This window comes from Mauremys reevesii, linkage group 10 (assembly GCF_016161935.1).
Source record: "Mauremys reevesii isolate NIE-2019 linkage group 10, ASM1616193v1, whole genome shotgun sequence".
Classification (NCBI taxonomy): Eukaryota; Metazoa; Chordata; order Testudines; family Geoemydidae; genus Mauremys; species Mauremys reevesii.
In genome coordinates this window covers 55,549,356-55,566,874 of record NC_052632.1, presented here as the reverse complement: position 1 = coordinate 55,566,874, position 17,519 = coordinate 55,549,356, and the positions used below count along the sequence as shown (strand labels likewise).

Here is a 17,519-nt window from a genome sequence, read left to right as displayed (position 1 = left end):
CTTAGTGGCATGGACTGGACCTTATGCTTGATGAGAGCTGTTGTCCAGATGATGTAGCTAATTCAAACCAACCTAAGTTATTGCACTAACCATAGCTTTTAAATAGGTGCTAAATTGCAGGTGATGCAACCCTCCTATGCAGAGATAAAATGTTATTTAAAAAGGCAACCTCTGAAAAATGTTTAGTGATAAGTTAATGATTCATTGCTGTGCTCTAGCATATGAAGGGTCGAGGCAAGAAGGATGGTGATGTCCAGTCTCGCCAGCTGCATTTCTTTTTTTGCCTCAATTTCATAATTTCCTTCTTTTTCAGACTAAGTGTCTATTCAGCATTTTACGTGATCTTGGGCATCAAGCCAATCTGAACAAATTAGGGCCAGTGATCGCAGCCGCCAGCTCCCCTCATTCAAAAGCTATGCCCAGTAGGAACCAGAAAGAGGATAAAATGACCAAAGAGAAGGATGTTCCCAGGAAGGTAAGGGTTAGAGAGAAATTCACCCATGGTTATAAAGCTCTTGGGCCTCGCCATGCTTGTGTGACCTGGGGTGCCAGGGGCAGACCTCACTGAAAATGCCAAGGTCAGGGAAGGCTGCAAAAGGGAGAGCAGATACCACCAGTTTTGGGTGTTAACACTGAAGTTAAGCTCATCTACCAGTCACAAACTGTGCTTCTGATCTCCCCTGCACTGGTTATCAAGAAGCTAAAAAAGAAATTACCCAGCCCCCTTTATTGCATTCCAGTTCTCTGGCTCCCAATCAGCACCTAAGTCCAGAATAGTGAGAAGTTATTTAAAAAACTGTGCTCACTATATAAAAAGTTCTTCTGACCCCAAAGGGTCAGCCACATTAACAGGTCAGTATAGGTTTGGTTCTTACCCAAAATACCAGGCTGCCAGCCAATCCTTTAGTGTCTAAAACTAAAGGTTTATCATAAAGGAAAAAGAGAGGACGAGAGTTGTTAAATGGTAAAGCACTCAGAAACATACAGAGACTTCAAAGTCCATATATCAGGTTCTTAGCAATACTGGTGAGATTGCTGGCTTGAAAGTCCCTCTGGAACACATCCACAGCTGGATGGGTCATTCAGTTCTTTGTTCAGAGCTTCGTTTGTAGAAAAGTTACTTGAGGGTAAGAAGCAGGAATGAAGACAAAATGGAGAAGATGCAGCTGCCTTTTATATTCTTTTGCCATGTGGCTCGTACTTCCTGTGTCCCAAACGCAAGCTTCACAGCACATGGCATGGAAAAGCCTTAGAGTTTTCTGTCTACCGACGTGCCCCTACATGCCTTGCTGTCTCATAAGGTGTATCCCTTGCCTTCTCTCAATGAGTCAGCATTGTATAGCTGATGACTCTTGATGGGCTATCAAACAGGCTAGGCAGTGCTGATGCCAATCTGTCTGGGGAGGGGGGGGTGTTTCCAAACTTGTGCTGTGTTTCTGGGTAATAACAGATATAGCCTACATATCTATAACGCACCATAAAAAGGTGATACAAACATATAAACAAGATTATCATACTTGGCAAATCATAACATTTTCACAGATACCTTATATTGCATATCTGGCCAGATTCCTTGCAATTTTATAATATAGTATCAGTAATATCACAAAGAGTCCCACATATTCCATACAGTGTTACAGTTTGTATAAGAGAAAGCAGATTTGTGGAGCTCAGAAACTTGGAAACATTGCATGTTTTAGGACAGAAGGGAGGTGGAGAGGCAGCTAGTATTCCTTCTTCCTGAATGATTGAAAAATCGTCATCACTTTGGAATTTCCTAATACATGATGCATGAACCAAATCTAACATTGAGAATGGCTTGGCCATGGGCGCCAACTTATATGGGCTCCTGGGGCTAAAGCCCCAGGAATATTCACAGTCAGGGGCTCTGCTCCACCAATATTTGGAGCTAGGTTTCTCCCCTGCTTGGAGTGCCCACCCCCGCCTCTCACCCCACCCCCGCCGCCGCCGCCACCAGGGCTGGCGCTTCCCCCGCCCCGCCCCGGAGCTTCCCTGCCTGAACGTAAAGAGCGCGCAGCGCGCGTCTCTCTCCCTTGCTGCTGCTGCTGCCGCCACCTAAGGGCTACAGCATAACAGCAGTGCAAGCTGAGGGGAGTGGAGGGGGCCGTGCCGTGCTTGGCAGCCCTCCCCTCCCCTTACCTGGAGGAGACGCGAAGGGGACTTCCGGCCAGGAGACGGACATCACTCACCTTAGCAGCTGCTGGGGCTTCCGTGAGTGTTTGATCCTATGATTTCCCCCCCTGCCCCAGCCCCAGCCCCAGCCCTCACTCCTGCCCCATGCTGGGCAAGGGGCAGCCCCATCCCCCATCCACAGTGAAGTTATGGTGAGGGACAGCAACATGGAAGGCCACCTGTGATGGCACCCCCCCCCCCAGTACCCATCATAGGGGAGGTGAGTGAGCTTTCTGGACCTGAGAGGGGCCCTAGGAGCATGTGCAGTGACTGTGGTGCAGAGTGAGTGTGCTGTGGGGGGTAAGGGGGGAGAGGACTGGAGGGGTCCCTCCCCTGGAGCTTGCTGCTTCCGGTAACGGGGTCGTGGGGGGAGTCCTCTCTGGCCCTAGCCCTGGGGCAGCCTGTCTGCACCCCAAGTTCCTCATCCTCAGCCCTGCCCCACCCCAAAGCCTGCACCCCCAGCACCGAGCATGCTCCTGCACTGTGAACCCCTCATCCCCAGCCCCACCCCAGAGCCCTCACCTGAGGGGAAAAACATGCAACTTAAATTTGGTGGTCAGTTTGGAGTATCATTGTATTTAGCACAATATTTGATTATTTTACACCCTTCAAAGTATGTAACTGGTCGTATACAGGTGTTACGAAGTGGGAACGTGCTTAATGTTTTCTCTGAATACTGTCTGTGTGCCTCAGTTTCCCCAATGCATTTCTTAAGGCTCTAGATGGTGGGATAAGGGGGTGTGATTGTTGTAAAGCCCTAGAGGGCCAGTGTGATGCTGTCTGCACAGAGAATGGCCGACACCCTGTCTCCAGGCAACTGATGGCCTGGGCCCCTCTCCTGCAAAGGTGCCAGCTGAAGGTGTTGGAGACAAAGAGATCAGGTGACGTCCTGGCCCGGGAAAGGAACTGAGCAGAGAGGAGTGGGGGCTGGAGGGGGTTTGGGAGTCTGGAGCTGGCTGGGGACCAGGTGTGAAGTGCAGACAAGGGGGGTCTGGCTCACTGCCCCCAGAATGGACCCGGCCGAGGGGTCCAGTTCACTGTACCTACAAGCTCTGTTTTAGACCCTGTTCCTGTCATCGAATAAACCTCTGTGTTACTGGCTGGCTGAGAGTCACGTCTGACTGCAAAGTGGGGGGGCAGGACCCTGTGGCTTCCCCAGGACCCCGCCGGGGCGGGCTCACTGTGGGAAGGGCATGGAGGGGCAGAGGATGCTGAGTGCTCCAAGGAGAGACCCAGGAGGTGAAGCCGTGTGAGCTTCTTGCCTTGAAAAAGTCTGCTCCAAGGGAGAGGAGGCTCCCCAAAGTCCTGGCTGGCTTTGTGAGGGGCAGTTCCAGAGCAGCGCCCAGGGACTCCGTGACACCTGGTACCCACCATAGGGGAGGCGAGTGGGCTTTCTGGACCTGAGAGAGTCCCTAGGAGCATGTGCAGTGACTGTGGTGCAGAGTGAGTGTGCTGCGGGGGGAAGAGGGGTCCCTCCCCTGGAGCTTGCGGCTGCCGGTAACGGGGGGGGAGTCCTCTCTGGCCATAGCCCTGGAGCAGCCTGTCTGCATCCCAAGTTCCTTATCCCCAGCCCTGCCCCACCCCAGTCCCTGCGCCCCCAGCACCCCAGCCCTGAGCACCCTCCTGCACTGTGAACCCCTCATCCCCAGCCCAACCCCAGAGCCCTCACCTGAGGGGAAAAACGTGCAACTTAAATTTGGTGGTCAGTTTGGAGTATCATTTTGTTTAGCATGATACTTGACTATTTTACACCCCTTTAAAGTATATAACTAGTTGTATACAGGTGTTACAAAGTGGGAATGTTCTTAATGTTTTCTCTGAATACTGTGTGGGTGCCTCAGTTTCCTCTCTGCATTTCTCAAGGATCTAGATGGTGGGATAAGGGGGTGTGATTGTTGTAGAGCCCTAGAGGGACAGTGTGAGCTGTCTGCACAGAGAATGGTTGAAACCCTGTCTCCTGGTAACTGATGACCTGGGCCACTCTCCTGCAAGGTGCCAACTGAAGGTGTTGGAGAACAGAGAGATCGGATGGCCTCCTAATGCCTGGAAAAGAGACAAAGGCCAGAGGAGGGAGTGTCAGTGCATGTGCGGACTTCTGGGAAGTGCATGGTGTGGAGGGGGATGCTGTGATGCTTTGGAACAACTCCATACAAAGCCAGTCAGGACTCTGGGGGAGCCTCCTCTCTCGGAGCATACTGTCTCCAGGGCAAGAAGCTTACACCTTCCTGGGTCTGACCTCGGAGCATTCAGCCCTTCCACATCATGCACTTTCCACAGCGAGTCTGCCCAGGCAGGTCCTGGGGCAACCAGAGGTCCCTGCACCCCAACTCCGCAGTCAGATGTGACTCTCAGCCAGACAGTAAAACAGAAGGTTTATTAGATGACGGGAACACAGTTTAAACAGAGCTTGTTGGTACAGAAAACAGAACCCCTCTGTCAGGTCCATCTTGGGGGGTGGGGAGCCCAGAACCAAGTTCTGGGTCTCTCCCCATTTCCCCAGCCAGCTCCAAACTGACACTCCCTCCTCTGGCCTCTGTGTCTCTTCCGGACAAGGAGGCCACCTGATCTCTTTGTCCCCAACACCTTCAGTTGGCATCTTGCAGGGGAAACTGAGGCACCCACACAGTATTCAGAGAAAATATTAAGAACATTCCCACTTCATCACAACAGGTGCAACAAAATATAATACTGTATATTGAAGTAGGCAAGTGCTGCTTCTGACTTTCCACTTTTAATTGACCCTTGTAATCTTGTGGCACTGACGTGTTGTAGCTTCATTTTATATCGGCTTACAGGGCGGGAGCGGGAGGGCACCACCATTTTGGGCCCCACCAAAAATTATACAAACCTGCCGCCTATGAGCTTGGCTGTTTAATATTCATGGCTTTCAAAACTGTAGCATTGTAAGCAGGTAATAAACCTCTGTTTTACTGCTCTCTTGGTGTCACAGGGACTGGATTAATTTTGGGAAGTATGTAGATCTTTGAATACTAAACAATGTAGGCCTTCTTTCTCTTGCTAGATGTCCACTACGATAAAATCTCAGGTGTCAGATACTGCTATAGAAACTGAAGCAACAGTGTGTCAGAACCTGGAAGGACAGGTAAGTGTGTGCTTTAAAGAGATGGAAAGAATCTGTAGACTGTCATTGTATAAATTCCCATAGTCCAGATTCCAGCATCATCTACATAATTGACTTCTGCTAGGAGAGCTGAGGACTGGAGACTTTCACCTCTTTTGCAGCTACCACAGTGAGATCTCTCCAGTAACATCTGTGCACACATTATCGTTCAAGTGGGGGATCAAAAATATTGGGGACTGAATTTAGGAGGGTTTTTCAATAGTTTTCATATGTTGGCTTCCTTCTCAAAAAAAAAATAAAAAAATCGGAGGAGATTGTTTCTCCAGACCCGTGCATTTCTCTAACTCGATTTTGCTGTGATATAAAATCTTGAGGGCAGATAAGAAAACGAGCTGTTACTCTATGATTCCAGAAGAGTCCTTGGTAAACATCTGACATTGTGCTAAGGCTTCAGTCATGACAGCAGTGACACTGAAAAATGTGACACTGAGAGAACAATGTTTGTCTTCACAGCAATACGTAGATGCAGGAACATTCCTAGTGATGGAAATAGAGCTGGCCAAGGCCTTGGTACCAAAACGATTGCCAGAGGAGCTCGCCAGCCGGTGCGTAAAGGCGGGACTGTAACATTGGAGTCAGTGGTTTGACTGTAAGCTCCTCAGGCCAGGGACTGTTTTGTAATGTATCTGTTAAATGTCACGCACACGTGTGGTGCGGTATAAATATAATGGGCCAGATCCAAAGTTCATTGAAGTCAACAGAAAGAATTGCCTTGACTTCATTGGGCTTTGGATCAGGCCCATTAAGAACAGGGAACTGGTGTGGGTTTGGAAGACAGGAAGATAGATTCACATTTCACCTAGCCTTGTATGGTTCTTTTTAATGTATAATTTATTGACTAGGAAAGAGAGAATACTGAAAACATAAAATCCAGCATGTGCGGGAAAAGGGCCTCATAAACTCTCTCAATGCACAACTGAATCAACAGACCTAAGGGAACAGCACAGGGGGGCAGAGGGATAGGAGAGGGTGTGAGGGGAGCTACTGAGACTCGGCTGAGGGGGTGGCAGCCCACTTCAAGCTGGGAAAGACCAGCAGTTCCTACCTGCTTGCCAGCCCTCTGGGTCCCACTCTTGCTTCCACCGCTCTCGCTTCCACTGTCCCCGTCCTCGCACCCCCATGCACAAATTTACATGGGGGCAGAGCCCACACAATATTTCCATTGCAGGGGCACTACTCCCCACTGCCCCTGGAACAATACAAGAATTGCCATAATTCAGTAGGTCATTGGCCTACATAAACTGGTATGCTCTAGCAATGGCCTATGTCTAGTGCATAAGAGGACGCTGAAACCCCTTTATAACAGCCTTCATTTTAACTTTGTTTACACCAGTTCTACTTCTGGGCAACTTCACTGAATTTGGTGTAATTGGTCCTGATTTATACTGGGGTAAGTGGGATTGGAATTAGGTTCAGTACACCCAGCCAGTTGTGCAATGCTGAACGGTGGGCAGGAGGGCTTCTGGCCTGTGTTATACAGGAGGTCATACTAAGTGACCACAGTGGCCTTGGGATCTGGGAATCCGGATTTGAAATCTGAATCTCTTCTGACCCTGGATAGTAATCAGGTTACACCCAGAAGCGTGCTCATCTAGTTGCAAACGTTATTCCTGTGTATGTCAATACTGAATCATTTCTGGACTCGTTTAAAATACTGTGAAGTCCACAGTTAGCTTCTGTGGGCTGAGTTTAAGATTCTCTATCAGTCTAAACTAATATTTCCAGCGTTATTTGCCTGATCATTGACCCTTAATAATATTTTCACAATGTTTTCTAATAAGAAAGTAGATAATGCTGTACAGTTTTCATTCCTGTCAGGAGTCATGGATTCCACGAGACTGGTATTGACAAACATACAAGATCTGACATGTGGGGGTTTCATAGGGCAGCAGGTGGGTAGGTAAGTGAGGTAGGCGATGTACTTTGAATGTACAGAGGTGGGTGCTAGAGATCAATTAAAACATTGCAGGATCAGAAAGGGCCAGAGCAGTGGCTCACAGCACAAGTACTAGACACTAGACTAGATAGTACAGGGCAGTCAGATTTGTGAAAAGAGCCTAGGGACTTTATTCGCATTCATACTAAGCCCCCTTTACACCCTTTAATGAAAATCAGGCCTTGGGCCTTTAGTGAGGTGTGAGGCAACAACTAGTTATCCAAGAAGTCATGATGAGCCCCACACCCTGAATGTAGAGATTTTTGTCTGCACTGAGTTGTTCTTGGTCTATGGTATGTCTACACGGAAGCTGGCAGGGTAAGTTCCAGTTCTACTGGAGCTGGCACACTGAAAATAGCAGTGTGGCTGTGATGGCATGGCAGCAGTTCAGGCTAGACCCAGGAGGTCAGGCAGCATTGTACTCGGGCAATTAGCCCAAGCCACCACCTGTGCCATCATGGACACACTACTGCTTTCAGCATGATAGTTCTGGCTGGGTTGGGAATTGCCCTTCCAGCTGCTATATGGATATTCCCTGTGAGGCTTCATAATTTCTCCCATGATCTGATTGTTTCTGTGCCTTATCCCAAGCTAACTATAACAGGCCGATAACCCTAGAAATACAGACTACTTGGGTGCAGGACAGATTGGGGCTGCTTTCTGCACATGGAATAGCTTCCTTCTGCTCTCTCTCACACAGAGTTAAGGAGATGATTCCTCCACGCCCTCAGCTACCACGCCGGAGTGCAGGAGCTAAGAAGGTAGGTCCTTTCTGTGACTGTTTTCTGCTCCACAGGTGTCTCGTAACCCTCCACGATCCTCGTTTTCAAATCAACACTACCAAGAAGTCAGTAGTAGAATGAGCTAATAGGGCTATGTCTATACTACAGCCTGTGTCAACATAATGAATAAACCACCCCCCTGAGCGACATAAGTTACACCGACATAAGCAGTTGTGTGCACAGTGCTATCCAACATAGCTTCTGCTGTTCACAGAGGTGGTTTTATTATGCTGACGAGAGAGCTCTCTCCTGTTGGCATGAGCGTCTTCACCAGATGTGCTGCTGCTGCAGCACCGTACATGTAGACATGCCCTAAGATTTTCAGGGCGAACAGAATGAAGAAAGCGTTTAGGGATGTATTTTGTATATGGTACTTGTATCACACCTTTAAGGAGCTCCTCCCTAATCTGTGTTAGCTAGACACATGGAAAATCAGAGAGGGAGGAAACAGCAGTAGTTGGGTTTATCCCTCCCCCCCGACCCTTTCACTAGGTTGAGCTTGCTTCCAGCTACAGAGTCCTTGGGGTCTGTTCCTACCACAGCAGTCACCAGGACTCCAACTTCCAGCTCCAGGATACATGTCTTTGTGCACCTCTTCCACCCCATTACAGCCAGTTCATACTTCTGGGTCTTAATTGCTTTGTCTTTTAAGTCCAGGGTTTGCTGGTGGGCAGCCTTTTCTTTTTCCAGGGCAGCCTTTTCCTGGGCAAATTGCACATCAATTTGCATTTGTTTTCCCTTTAGACCATCACTCGATGAGCTGGGATACCACAGAGAACCCCCTCCTGCCAGAACAGGCACCCTCCACTCCTGTCTTGCCAAGTTAGACACTCCAGTCAGCTTCAGCACAAACACAGTGGTTGGGCCACACCCACTGAATCTGAGATGCACTCAGTTCAGGGGCTTCTTAGTTAACAGGAACTTTCCCAGTGTCCAGTGTTCAGCCTTTCTGAGCAATTTGCAACTTGTCTTTATCACTCAGATGCCCAACTCCCAATGGGGTCCAACCCCCAAATAAATCTGTTTTACCCCATATAAAGCTTATACAGGATAAACTCATAAATTGTTCGCCCTCTATAACACTGATAGAGATATGCACAGCTGTTTGCCTCCCCAGGTATTAATACATACTCTGTGTTAATTAATAAGTAAAAAATGATTTTATTAAATACAGAAAGTGGGATTTAAGTGGTTCCAAGTAACAGCAGATAGAACAAAGTGAAATACCAAGCAAAATAAAATAAAACAAGCAACTCTAAACCTAATACAGTAAGAAAACTGAATACACATAAAATCTCACCCTCAGAGATATTTCAATAAGCTTCTATCACAGACTGATTGCCTTCCTAGTTTGGGCACAGTCCTTTCCCCTGGTACAGTCCTTGTTCCAGCTCAGGTGGTACTTAGGGGATTGCAGTCTCTTTTGTTCTGTTCCACCCACTTATATATCTTTTGCATAAGGCAGGAATCCTTTGTCCCTCTCTGGGTTCCCACCCCTCCTTCTCAATGGAAAAGCACCAGGTTAGAGATGGATTCCAGTTCAGGTGACATGATCACATGTCACTGTAAGACTTAATTACCCACTTGCCAGCACACACGTATACAGAAAGACTTGCAAGTAAAACAGAGCCATCTACAGTCAATTGTCCTGGTTAATGGGAGCCATCAAGATTCCAAACCACCAATAATGGCCCACACTTTGCATAATTACAATAGGCCCTCAGAGTTATATTTCATATTTCTAGTTTCAGATACAAGAGTGATACATTTATACAAATAGGATGACCACACTCAGTAGATTATAAACTTTGTAATGATACCTTACAAGACACCTTTTGCACGAAGCATACTTTAGTTACATTATGTTCACAGTCAGCATACTTTCATAAAATCATAATGCAAGGTCACACTGACAAATAAAATATATTTGATGTAAAGCCTATTATACTACCATGGAAGAGATGACAATATCTGAAATACTAGATTATGCTGGAAAAATAAAACAGGCGCAATATCTAATTATAAAGGAGAAAGCTTCTATTTATACACAGACACCTTAGTAGTTATCACTGATGGGAAGGATACAACAGGTTAATTGAGGCTGAGTCAGATGTACTTAGCAGGAGGAGTGGGCTCTGTAACATAAGTCAATTTCAAGCATTGTACTAGAAGTTACCTTTAAAGTTTGAATCCCAGGGCTGGATTCCTGTTTCAGCTCCAGCTTCTCTGTTTTCTAGGCCGTGGAAGATTACCACAATCAGATCACTAGTATTGCTGGAGCCATCCTGGATGAGTACCATGAGCTGTTTGGGAAGCAGATGATTGATGGTGGTGTAATAGATCATCACACCCTGGAGGAACAGAAGTGTCAACTGAACTATGAACTCAACAGCTCAGGAAAATACTTTGCTTTTAAGGAACAGCTGAAGGCAAACCCTCCATTTGTATCTCTTTGATTGCTTTGTCAGTTCCTTCCTGACTCTTTCTTTTCAGCAGAGAGCTTCTGTACTTCAATAGGAACTTAAAATAACAGGTGCCATCTTACTGCAACTGAGGAGTCCCTTTCAAATAGTCAGTACCTGTTCCAGCAGGGGCATAAATTCTGAGGTTTCTCTTCTCATGGGGCAGGCAGTTGTCCAAACTTTGGTTGCATGTCAGGAGAATCTTTTCTGTCAGTGGGGTACAGCTCCAAGCACGGACTCAAAAAGGGCATGTGTTCGCACCACATTTCTAGGCAGGTTTGGTTTAGTTTCGAGCTAAAGGAAGGGATGGATAATCAGCTTTCCATATGCAGTAATCCTCTGTGTACAATTCTGGACCTAAACCATCCTTCTAAGATGAAAAAAGAGTTCACTTCTTTGATTTACTTAGTCCTGGCCTACACTTGTACCACTCTGCCAATTGACCCCAGCCGTTGGAGGAACTGCTCTTTCTTGGGGTAAGAGCAGAATTCAGTCTCAATGTGTATTTAACCAATGCTCCACCATGGTCTGCTCCACCAATATACTTGGGTCTGTCCAAGAGGAACCATAGTCTGCTAGGCTGAAAGTAGAATTCAGCTGCATTCACCCATCCCCTTAATCAGTGTTGTACACGGCCTTCTTTCATTAAATACATGTTATGGGTTCAGGCTAAATGAAGTTGACGTTTTTTGGCTCTCTGCTGCTGCCTCAGAGGAAAGTGGTAGGTTGAAGGGTGGGGCCCTATTGTCAAGTAGTTGTTTTATGTTCTCTGCAGCATGCAGTGGTGAAGATTGTGAGAGAAAAGTACTTGAGGACAACAGCATTCAACAACCTGGAGCAGCTACAAGCTTTCCTGAGTGAGCTGTATGTGTACCTGGTGGATCAGATGCACGTTGCTCTAAATCAGGTATGCAGACACCTAGTCACATAGTAAGAACATTGTCAAGTGTGACTTGGAGTGTATTTATTTCACTGTGGAGCTGAGGCCTGACACGGCTTTCTTGGAAATCAGTGGGTGCAGGATCAAACCCTGAATATGCAATTACTACAATTAGCCTAACATGCAGCCCCAGAGACATTTTCAGAAACATTTTTAATCTACAGTATCTAGGTACTTCTATGGTCACACAGCCATAGAATATGTATGTGTATGAGGTGTCTTTCGGTTGATGCATGTGAGAGGTGGATGAGGAGATGTCAGCTAGCAGACTTATATATATGATACAGATCTTTCACTGTGTATCAAAGACTCACACTAGTGACATTACACAAATTAGTGGAGTAGGAAGCTTGCAATATTCTTGGTCCAGATGGAAGTCCTTAGATGTTTCTTCGGTTTTTAAGATTGAGACCTTCTGATACCAGTAGACCACAGGTGTAAGTAATGGGGAAGACACCTCGCTTATGTGATGAAGGTCGCTCAAAGTCCATGATTTTACATACCTGATAGTGAGATACAGATGAGAGAGATGCAGGAGTGAGTCCCGTTTGCCATCAATAGTCAGAATGATTTATAATTTGTCGCCCAGCCTGTAATGTATTGCATTTTGTATCACACTGGATTTGCACAGTGATGCCATAGAGTGACCTAGTTCATCCTTGGCAAACTTCTGTGTGCTGATTTGACTTTATTTTATCTCCTGTGTCCTTGTCTCTTAACAGATACTGTCACAGGAAAGTACTGTCATTGCCTCACCCACCTTCACAAGCTGTGAGCAGCTCCGACTCTTTGCTCATGAAGCCGAAGTCAATGAGGATTATGCTCTAGCATCTGTCTACTATCAGGAGGTAACGGAGCTTCTCCCTTCCCTTCCCTCTCTCCAGGCACATTGTTTAGCACACAGTGTGTTATAGGGATGACAGTGGGGCTGAAATCAATGAGGACCTCAAGTTTCTTACTATAACTCCACTGTAGGCCAGGCACAGTGAAGGAAGGATGATGCAGCTCAGTAGGCTTAGCACTTACCATTGAGAGCTGGTTGTCAGGATAAGGCTTATCTCAGGCTGAAGCATGACAGAGGCTGACCAGGTCATTGTGGGCTTTCATCCTGATGGGGAGGGGAAAACAACAGGATCTGATGAGCTGTCACAAAAGGCAGCTAAAGTGAGAATTGGAAGAGTATGTCATCTAACAAGAAGTGAAGGAGAGCTAGGAGGAAAAGCAACAAGAAGACTGGCTAAAGATGGAAAACTCTCTGCTCCTTATTGCCAGGTGAAGGAGGCAAAAAGACTGAAGGTGGGTAGACTGAAGGTTGATGCTAGTCATGATCCCTGCTTAGAAGAAACTCTAGCTCATAGCAAATAAAGGCTGACAGTTGGCAGCCAAATGTTGGGGTGAAGGTACAGAAAGGGAGATTAGCATAAAACTGGACCCCCTCATTCTGAACTTCTGCATCAGCTAATCAGCTAATCAGGAATCCTAACTGTAGTAATGGTATCTTTTACCTAGAGGCTGGCTCGTGACCGCCAGATTGTCCAGCACTGGCTAGATTATGGGGCATTCTGTCTCTTGATGGAGGAAAATATCAAAGCCCAGGAATGTTTTCGTGAAGCTCTTTCTCTGAACCCAAGTCACCTGCACAGGTACTGCTGGCTCTGGCTAGGAGGGATGGCAGGGAGAAGGGTCTGTTTATTGTCACTGATTTAATCAGTTGTGGTTTTTTTGTGGGTAACCTGTTTGACATCCTCTCTAGCTTGCTGCTGTGTGGTATCATAGCTGTCATGATGGAGCACTATGAAGAGGCAGAAATCTTCTTTGAGGATGCCACCTGCTTGGAGCCATCCAGCATCCTGTCCTGGACTCTCTTAGGTATGAGATCAACTGAATATGTACCTTTGATAAACTCTGTAGACCTTTGGTTTTGCTCCTTATTTTGGTCCTAATCCCCATTGCTTGATCTGGTGCTGTAAGAGCAGGAGTATGGAACCCAACAGAACAGAGGGAAATAGGTGCAACAACTCCTCCATCGTGCAATTCTTTTGTCCCCCATCAGGTTTGTTCTATGAAATACAGGAAAATGATATTCGGGTGGAGATGGCCTTCCATGAGGCTAACAAACTACTGAAGGCACGACTGGCCAAAGAGAAAAACATCGCTGAAGCTGCTGAAGGAGGAAAAAAGCTATACTCTCTCTCTGCCACAGTTCTAAAAACTGTCACTTCTCCCCAGGAAGACACCCTACCAGGTAAGTCAGCAATGTAGCCAGCAGCCAATCAGACTGGCGAGAAGGGCACTCAGATTTAATGTGGAGGGATGCTGTAGAGTGAAATGCATGAGAGGAAAACTAATGTTGGCTCTTTTGACGCAAGCAGTCAATCAAAGTGGGGGCACTAGGGATGGTCCAGCTGGAAGTAGAAATTGATGGAGTCTGGTATATTCTCTATTGTAATCTTGTTTATTTAACAAGAATATGCAAAGTCCTGTTTCTAGGATCGCAGAGGGAACCAAGAACAAAAGGAGCAACTTAGCTTACCAGCCCAAGCCGGCCAACACCAGACCTGAAACCTCTAACTCTCTCTTCTAAGGCACGTCTAGACTTGCAAAGTTACAGCGCTGGCAGTTACAGCGCTGCTCAGAGAGTGCAGAAGGGAAACTGCTGTTGTGTGTTCACACTGACAGCTGCCTGCGCAATAGTGTGTTCACACTTGCGGCACTTGCAGCGCTATTCAGAGAGGTGCACTCTGGGCAGCTATTCTACAGAGCACCTCTTTCTCATTTGCTGCTAAGAATTGTGGGAAAGCGGATGGGGTTGCGGGGCATCCTGGTTCTAATCCTAATGCCTCGTGTTGCATTTCTTCGCATCCCATCAATCCCTGTGCTTCCGTCCACATTTGGCACCATCTTTCAACGGTTTGTGTACTATGTGCCCTGCCTCTTTTGGGCTGCAGGAATGGATCCTGAACTGCTGACCAGTATGCTGCTCGCTCTGACCAACACGTCACGAGTGGCAGTGGAGTTATTCCTTAAACTACAAAGGCAAGGAGAGTGCGACATTGATCTCGCAAGGTGTAATAGCTACGACAGGAGATTGATTGTGGCATTCACGGAGGTGCTGACCAAAGTGGAATGCTGCTTTTGGGCTCGGGATTGAATCATGATGAATGTCTGGGATGATGAGCAGTGGCTGTAGAACTTTTGCATGAGGAAAGCCACATTCATGGGACTGTGTGATGAGCTCACCCCAGCCCTGGGGCGCAAGGACATGAGAATGAGAGCTGCCCTGTCACTGGAGAAGCACGTGGCAATAGCACTGTGGAAGCTGGCTACTCCAGACTGCTACCAATTGGTCGCTAACCAGTTTGGAGTGGGAAAGTCAACCGTTGAAGTCGTGTTGATGGAAGTGTGCAGGGCCATTAATCGCATCCTACTCCGAAAGGCCGTGACTCTGGGCATGACATTGTGGATGGCATTGCGTGACATTGTGGATGGCTTTGTACAAATGGGCTTCCCTAACTGCGGAGGGGCAATAGATGGCACGCACATTCCAATTCTGGCACCAGACCACCTAGCCACCGAGTACATTCATCGCAAGGGGTATTTCTCAATGGTTCTCCAGCGCTTGTGGATCACCATTGGCATTTTACAGATATTAACACAGACTGGTCTGGAAAGATGCATGACAAACATCTTTCCGAACACTGGCCTGTTCAAGAAGCTGTGACTTTCTTCCCAGACCAAAAGATCACCATAGGGGAAGTTGAAATGTCCATTGTGATCCTGGGAGACCCTGCCTACCCCTTAATGCCGTGGCTCATGAAGCCATACACGGGGCAACTTGATAGCAGCAAGGAGCGGTTCAACAACAGGCTGAGCAAGTGCAGAATGACTGTGGAGTGTGCATTTGGCCGTTTAAAAGCCCGCTGGCGCTGCCTTTATGGAAAGCTGGACCTGGCCAATGACAATATTCTTATGCTTATAGCCGTGTGTTGTATGCTCCATAATATTTGTGAAGGGAATGGTGAAAGCTTCACTCAGAGGCTCAGCACCTGGACGCTGAGTTTAAACAGCCAGAGACCAGGGCTATAAGAGGGGCACAGCATGGGGCCATAAGGATCAGGGATGCCTTGAGGCAGCAATTTGAAGATGAAAGACACAAATTTTTGTTGCTATGCTTGGGATTGCAGTGCTTGTAATGCTAGGAGGTGATTGCTGCGCATGATGCAAGAAGGGGCCTTAACATTATTGTATGTTGCTTTGCAGTGCTATTATTGCTTTCACTTAATAGAATAAAGATTGCTTTCAAACACAATTCTTTTATTAAAAGACAACAACCGAAGGAGAGAGTCAAACGAAAAAATTCATCAGCAGGGAGCGGGAGGGGGTATGGAGGAAGGGAAGTTCTCAAGAGGAGGAGGGGTCCCGGGACAGCTACAGATTTGTGTATGTCCAGGGATCATACCCAACCTTCTCCTTTGGAGTACAATGCAACCAGTGCTGTACTTCAGCAGGGCCAAACTGCAGAGGGATGGGTGATGAGTGCAGTGGGTAGTGGGAGTCCACACTGCTGGACTGTGAGGAGGAAGGAGTGGAATGTTGCGAGCAGAGAGTGGAGCCAGGAGGTTGATAACAGTGTGTAGTCAGTGTGTGGGGGGTGCATGGGAAAGAGTTTTGCGACAGCGGCTTCAGGGGAGGGCAGGCACGGAGCTGCTTGGTTTGCTGAGCTAGTATCATCTGGAATGTGTCCACTTGGCACTCCATAACGGTTAGGAGCCACTCCGTGCCTTCTTTCTTGTGTGCTGCGTTCTCCCGTCAGTCCTTCTCACTGTGCTGCCACTCCTTCAATTCCTGTTTCTCAGCGGCCGAGTGCATCATAACCTCACACAGAAAGTCCTCCTTAGTTCATCATGGCCACTTTCTAATTCTGCGCAGCTGTTCTGCCGCCGATAAGGGAGGCTGGGCTCCCAAGGTCATCTCTGTGAAGTTTAAATGCAACATTTTACAGAAGCAGTATTGTTTGCAACACAGACAACAGTGATTCAGTGCTTTTAAACATAGCCAGTACTCACACACCTGTCACTAACTGGCTGACCCCAGGCAAGCACACATGAGCCACAAGACCCCCAAAATCGTGAGTAGCCACAGGGGCAGGGTAAATCATTGTTCTTGGACCCTGCTGGACACTGGGCACATGGCTCTTGGGTAGAGCCAGCACTGTAGGGTGGGCCTGATAATAATTCCTGTCCCCACACTTTCCACAGGCTGTGTTCATTATGGAAGACATCTTGGCTGCTGAGGGTGAGCAGGAAATCAAGGGATGGTCTTCTCCAAGCCTGCAGCTTCCGCCCTGGCGCCTATGCGGCTAGCCAGTGTGCAGCAGTGGTTCCTCCTCCCTCCCACCCCCGCCACGGCAAAGTGGCACGGGAAAGTTACCGTTAGTGGGGCAAGAAACAAAGCAGCTCTGCCGAGGAACCTGTGGAGTGGATTGCCAACTATCTCCATGAGAGTTTCCTGGAGATCTCTGAGGGGGAGTCCCGTGAAGTGAGGGAGTCTATCAACAGCCTGTTCTGTCGCTCAGACTAGGCATGCGGTGGGAGACAAGCCTGCTTTCTGTAACCCTCCTGCCCCCAACAACTCACTTCATCAATTCTCAAAATCAGATCCACTTACCAGGGGCCTCTTCTCCTGTTTGCACTTCACCAAGCTCTGACTGCTGTGACTGGCTAGGCTCTTCCAGGATAGAAAAGAGCTCCTGACTGCATATATCTCTAGCCTCCGAGTCATCTTCTGCCTCCGGGTCCCCCGCCTTCCTCCTCCTGGCTCGGTCTACTCTCGACTGGCATGTGAGCCAACAAGTATCCACAGGGGTCTTCACCGTGGAGGTTTGGTCACCACCAAGTATCGTGTCCAGCTCTTTGTAGAACCGGCAGCTTGTGGACACAGCACCGGAGCAGCGGTTTGCCTCCCATGCCTTGTGGCAGGCATTCTGCAGCTCCTTCACTTTTACCCTATACTGCAATGTGTCCCAGTCATGGTCCCGTTCTATCATGCATCGTGAAATCTGTCA

At 47.7% G+C, this 17,519-nt stretch overlaps 1 protein-coding gene across 12 annotated transcripts in view; it reads left to right on the top strand.

Annotated features, from left to right (window-relative positions):
* WDR90 (WD repeat domain 90) overlaps positions 1–17,519 on the top strand; it is a 102,110-nt gene that overhangs the window by 19,103 nt on the left and 65,488 nt on the right. For 10 of the 12 annotated variants that reach the window (XR_005585448.1, XR_005585447.1, XM_039491304.1 and 7 more), the window contains 10 exons: positions 314–475; positions 5,216–5,296; positions 5,789–5,880; positions 7,972–8,032; positions 10,291–10,482; positions 11,291–11,422; positions 12,178–12,303; positions 12,965–13,098; positions 13,209–13,324; positions 13,509–13,700. Coding sequence is in view for 10 of the 12 variants with exons in the window: in XM_039491304.1 (XP_039347238.1) it covers positions 314–475; positions 5,216–5,296; positions 5,789–5,880; positions 7,972–8,032; positions 10,291–10,482; positions 11,291–11,422; positions 12,178–12,303; positions 12,965–13,098; positions 13,209–13,324; positions 13,509–13,700 (1,288 nt within the window). In the remaining 2 variants the exon portion in view is untranslated. Of the gene's footprint in view, positions 1–313; positions 476–5,215; positions 5,297–5,788; positions 5,925–7,971; positions 8,033–10,290; positions 10,483–10,509; positions 10,992–11,290; positions 11,423–12,177; positions 12,304–12,964; positions 13,099–13,208; positions 13,325–13,508; positions 13,701–17,519 lie in introns of those variants that run through there. The other 2 variants (XM_039491309.1, XM_039491311.1) reach the window with 2 other exon arrangements.